Source organism: Brienomyrus brachyistius, chromosome 1 (assembly GCF_023856365.1).
Source record: "Brienomyrus brachyistius isolate T26 chromosome 1, BBRACH_0.4, whole genome shotgun sequence".
Taxonomy (NCBI): Eukaryota; Metazoa; Chordata; class Actinopteri; order Osteoglossiformes; family Mormyridae; genus Brienomyrus; species Brienomyrus brachyistius.
In genome coordinates this window covers 15,544,205-15,550,146 of record NC_064533.1, presented here as the reverse complement: position 1 = coordinate 15,550,146, position 5,942 = coordinate 15,544,205, and the positions used below count along the sequence as shown (strand labels likewise).

The following is a 5,942-nucleotide window of genomic DNA, read 5'->3' as shown; positions in this document are numbered from 1 at the left end:
AACACAGGTGCCACCTGGTGTTCATTTTATGTATAGCATGAAGCTATTGTGCTTCAGGCTCTCCATTTCAATGGAAGAAAACTAGTGCTTTTGTTAACAAGACTTTGTATGTAAGGTTTGAGTTAATACTGAACCACAGCCTAGAAATCACTTTCAAAATGTTTTTGTATATCTCACGTTCCACTAAACCCTAAGGGAGCAGGATTTAAGTATTATTGTATGAAAGCGAACATGTTTGATAAGTAAACAGAAGTCCAGACTTTCACATAGCTATTTATTTTGAACACCAACATACACATACTCACAACAGGGTCACAATTTAAACATAAGTCACTACATTACTCATTATAATTAATATTGCACTTGCGGTCTTCATTATAAATGTATGTAAAGAGATGAACTCAAATTATATAATCTGATGCAAATTCTCAGTGTAAACACACATCTGCCCTTAATGTATCCCTTTAACACCACTTATAATATAGCTTAATAAAAACAGAATTAAAATAAATATTAAAAAAAGCCCATAAACATATTTATGAACTTATGAGGGGGGGGGGTTGTACTGGGGCAACATGAATCTTAAGAATGAAACCACCACCTGCAGTCAGCAGTACATAGTATTTTTTTTTAATATTTAAGTAAACTATTCTAGCTGTGAACCCATAGTACAATTTTTTTCCACATTCATATTCCCCTAAACACTTTCACTGGTATAACTTAAACACACTTACTACTAATCTGCCAAGTAAATTAAGCTGGATAATTGGTAAAAAAAAAAAACAATATCACTAAATAGTCCAAAGTATTCACTTATTCTGTTCATTAAACAGTTTTCGTAGCCAAGCTACAGCATTCATTATAACTTTATTGACTGTTATGATCAGATCATCAATTTATGTTGTGCTAAGTTTTATTTGAATTACTTCTAGGGTAATGCATAATTCTTCTTGAGTCCTCGGTAACTGATTCAATGCTTTAAAATGCAAGCTAATCTAAACACCCTGCTAATCAGGTCAAGAGATGGCCAGAAAAATATGTACACATTACAGAACACAGGTAAAGGTCACTGGCAAACTGATTATTTATTATCAGTTAGGGAATCTTCTCCAGCCAGTGTTATCTTTCACCACCAGAGGGCAGCAGGTGGGCTCAGTTCTTCTTCAAAGACTCCAGGATGCGGAGGATGTGCAGGAATAGGTTGATGATGTCCAGGTACAGGTTGATGGAGGCCAGGATGTGTTCCTCCGGGGAGAGCTGGTGCATGATCAGGTGTGTGTCGTAGATAATGAAGCCGCAGAAGAGCAGGGCCCCTGCCCCAGCGAATACCAGCTCTACCGTCTCATTGTAGAAGAAGAGCTGCAGGGGGGCACAGAAAGAGCCCTCACTGAGCATGCCCAGTGGGCCACTCTCATTCACACATCACATGACATGTGAGGCCAGAGTAAACACCACCACATTCATACCGTGGAAAAATGACTTGTACTCACTCTCATAAAGCTGGCGATGATCAGAACCCACAGGACACTAAACAGTCTGTAATGACAATCAGCCACATGTCTGTCAAGAGCATAATTACTTCCACAATAATAATAAAAAAGTTAAGATGCCAGCCTATTAAATTTCACATTTAAATTCCAAATGAATTGGCAGCGTCCAATAAAAATTCCTGTTCTATGTGAAGAGTCCAATAACCAATTAGCTCTCAGTAGCAGGCTGTGTCCAGGCCCAAATTCATGTGCATTAGAACTATGGTTAAGGTTAGCTTTCATGAGGTCGAAATCAGGTACCAGAGTTTTGTTTCAGTATAAATTATAAATTAAGTTATAAATTTCAGGTCAGAATGAATCAGACTAGGGGGATGAAATTATGTGCTATGCTATTAGCAACTATGATTGGCCAGTTCATTTTTTAATTAGCTAATCAAACCCAAGGCTTACACTTCAAGAAAAGACCCATAACGCCCAGCTAGCAGAATCTGAAGGCCTAGCGATTTTCACATCAACTCATAAAATTGAATCACGTCTCCTTGCAGCATTTTCATCATCTGCCACAGTAACAGACTACAAATGCTGATGCTATCATAAAGAAGGATCTGGAAGGGTACCCGGCTCCCAGCTTGCTGAAATCTCTCTTTGACTGGAAGGTGTAGGCAGTCAGCACCAGGAACACAGCCGCCGTCAGCACGAAGGCCTGAAACACCACGGCGTACTCGTAGAAGGTCACTGCGGAGCAGAAGCCAGACGTCTGCATAGATCAGACCAGCCAAGCAGTACCACAGTAGGGCTCCTCTCACTCCCATGCTAGAGGGCAGACATGTGTGCAGCTAAGCTCAAAACTAAAGTTACAACTATAGCACAATTTTAAAAAGAATCAGAGCCACCAGGCTACTAAACAGCTCAGATCATGAAAACCTCCATGCACCAAGGCCCCATGAGACCAGCAATGAAGAGCTAGACTATGAAATGTACATTTTTGCACTAGCAGAGATTAGGCAGGAGTGGTAAAATTAAGATGTGATTCGGATAACATTACAGGCCACTCCAGATAAGTGTCATTTAATGTAAAGGTTTAACTTAAATGTGTAACTTACCAGCAGTAGCAACAGAAATTGCTTCCAGAAGTGTCTAAAACAACAACGTTTGTATTTAGAACATGTGGTCCATCCTTCACTGTCATAGTATTTACAGGACGACTAGAAGTGAAACTCACAAATCCCAAGAGCAGATACAAGTTGATAGGGTGCTGGTGCCTGTAGATGGCTAGAGCGAAAATCAGACCCAGCGAGCCAATCGCTGACACCAAGACCAAGGAGGGGCTGTGGGAACAACAGACTTCAAAAACCAATAACGGAAAGCTAAGCTATGTTACCTATACATTAATTCTAAGACCATTGCAGTGATGATGGGAAAGGGTGTCTTCACTGAACAAAAAAGGCATGTACTAGTCACAGCTGTCTAACGTCACTTTTCAGTAGTGTTGCGTACCAAAATTTGGTGCAGATACGGCACTGGTTCCTATACAATCTGCATGTATTGGTCCGAATTGCATCACAGATTGTGTATAGTTTCATTTCAAGTTCAATTTTGCATTCTTTACTGTCATCGACCTTTGTGCTTTTTTTTTTTTTTTTTTAAATTACTGGTTCAGGCACAGTTTAGGCACCATGACCATTTTAAAAGTACCACTTTAGCAACAGTATCAGAAAAAAACCCAAACAATCCTCAAGCCTACTTTTGAGGGATGCCAGAGCCCTTGCCCCAAACACACAATTACGACACAATATCCATTCATCTTCCAAACCGCTTATCCTACTGGGTCGCGGGGGGTCCGGAGCCTATCGGGGAAGCAATGGGCACGAAGCAGGGAACAACCCAGGATGGGGGGCCAGCCCATTGCAGGGCACACTCACACACCAGTCACTCACACATGCACACCTATGAGCAATTTAGCAACTCCAATTAGCCTCAGTATGTTTTTGGACTGTGGGGGGAAACCGGAGTACCCGGAGGAAATCCCACGATGACATAGGGAGAACATGCAAACTTCACACAAATGTAACCCTGGCGGAGACTCGAACCCGGGTCCCAGAAGTGTGAGGTAACAGTGCTAACCACTGCACCACCATGCCGCCCCTACGACACAATATGTGGCAGACATTAAAAGGCACACCGGAAAAACACACCATGCGTGAATGAAGTTCTTGATCGTGTCAGAGTACATAAAGAGGGCAGATGTAGCTGTGGTCAGGATTATCTGGATGGAGAGGATGGAGTACACCTTCCGCAGAAAATCTGCCCGGGAGAAGAAACAAACACTGTTACCTGCACAGAACCTTTAGTCATACACTAGTAAACATCGATCCATGTGCCACAACCACTAATGCAATGACCATGCATCCTGCAGGGGAACATCTTGGATGGGATGCAAATGTACTGCAAGGTGGTCAGTGAAAAACCAGATTCCCCTAACCACACAGTTCTGGGCTGTTGGGAGGAAGCCAGAATAATGTGCGGAAAGCATCACTGGAGCAAAACACAGATAAACTCATTCCCATTCCCAAACAGAATCTATGCCGCAGATAACATGGGACTCTGAATTGTCAGTTATTTACTTAGCAGTGCTGCTCAGAGTGTACCCTGACATGGCACAACGGAGCCTAAATAAGACCAAGGACATACAATTACCCATTTATGTCACACATTTATCCAAAGTGACTTACAGTAGAGGGAAGGGTTACAAGTTGTGTGTGCTTGTGTGCTCCCAGGGATTTGAACCCACAACCTTTACATTGTTAACGCAACAGTCTACTTAAATGACAGGGGGTTGATGCTTCTTAAGTCTATGACTTAAGAATGGCCCACTTCTCTGTTGTCATGCATATAAAATGTTCAGTCGTCTTCGACTGGTTTAAATTCAACTAAAAGATTTCTGCTATCATAAACCGTACATTTATTCTACACGCATCCCTTAAAGGACTTCAAAGCCCCCTGTATATTCATGTAATAATTTGACTGAGCAGGGATTTTAGAAAACAAAGACTAAAATATAAAAAAATAACATAAGGCTGATAAGAGCAATTTCACCACTTAAACAGGAGTGTTAGTCTGCTAAAGATACCGAAAGCGAAATTTGCTACATTATTTACTCAGAAAATACTTACAATTTACCAGCGAATTAAAATTTATTTAGTAGTACTACGAACTTTCTCTTATATGTTCAACAAACCTTATTCACGAAACCTAATTATCTACCTCATTACGTCAGCCAGTTGGTCATTTTAAAATGAAGACTTTATCTCACCCATTCGGATCTGCACGCTTGCCGTCGCCACATTTGTGCCATAGTTAAAGTCATCCTCTATGGACGACCGGGGGTATTTTTCCGCACTCATTTTAAACAAGAGAAACAAAGAACATCGAAATTATACTGCGCCAAGGACGCTTGTTTATCTGAGAGAGAACTGCGTCGGTTACACGTCCAGCTTCGTACTGATCAAAGGAAACCCGGAAGTGCCGTCCTCAGCCACACTTCCGCTTTGGTCACAGATGCTCACGTGACACGGTGATCACACCACTGAATAACCCGGAACATTAAAGTCGGAAATCCTATAGACTTGGTATTGCACTGAAATCATTATTCCGCAGTTTTATTTTTGATTACTAGAATATTAGTAATACATTATATGCAGATTGAAGTAAATTTCCGAATAGACATTATTTAGGTCCCCCCTGTAGGCCTACTGAGTTGCTGAAATTGTGTCATAATTTTTGAGGCTTTTGTGTTGCTTTGCAAGTATTCAGCTTGCAGGTGTTTTTTTTGCCAATTCAGTGTGTCTATGCTTATTATACGTCCAGATTCAGATTCTCCCCTAGCTAAAAGCATAACCAGTAAGAGTCATTACTGCCTGTAAACATACGGGCCGTGTTTTTTGATTGGCTGCCTTTAATTAGCTCACGGTTAGTTTTCACTTTCGCTTCGGGAAAACGCATTTGACGTTTCTGTCGCAGTTGTCTGAGCCTGAAAATTCGAAATTTGAAAGAAAATGAAGATATATTTGTCCGTCGCTGTGATCTCTTTTGTGTTTTTCACCGTGAACGCAAAAGATTGTAAGTGGATTAATATAAATAAATATTCAGATACTGTAGTTTGTTCGGAATTTAGCTTGTTTCCGGTTATTGTCCGAATTGTCGTCATTGCAGTTAAAGCTTTTAAAATCTAAATATTAAAAAGATTGTATCTAATTTATGTCATGCGATCAGTTACGATGACACTAATATTGTGTTAATATTGTAGCGACCAGTATTTAATTCGTTGCAGGTCTGCATTTGACTGTATTTTCAATACAACTGATTGCATTACTCGTGCGTGGTCCCGAAGTAAACAATGGATATCTTTAAAGAATTTTTATTTCAAAATTTTACAGATTTTAAATATATACG

At 40.5% G+C, this 5,942-nt stretch overlaps 1 protein-coding gene across 1 annotated transcript; it reads right to left on the bottom strand.

The window, feature by feature from the left end:
- Nucleotides 1–260: 260 nt before the first annotated feature.
- On the bottom strand, nucleotides 261–5,033 carry tmbim4 (transmembrane BAX inhibitor motif containing 4). The gene is made up of 7 exons (XM_049026813.1): nucleotides 4,804–5,033; nucleotides 3,686–3,794; nucleotides 2,713–2,818; nucleotides 2,594–2,627; nucleotides 2,108–2,225; nucleotides 1,491–1,536; nucleotides 261–1,359 (listed from the first exon to the last, which is right to left on the bottom strand). The coding sequence occupies exons 1-7, from the start codon at nucleotides 4,892–4,894 to the stop codon at nucleotides 1,153–1,155; spliced, it is 711 nt and encodes a 236-aa protein (XP_048882770.1). The 5' UTR covers nucleotides 4,895–5,033; the 3' UTR covers nucleotides 261–1,152.
- Between the last annotated feature and the right edge of the window lie 909 nt (nucleotides 5,034–5,942).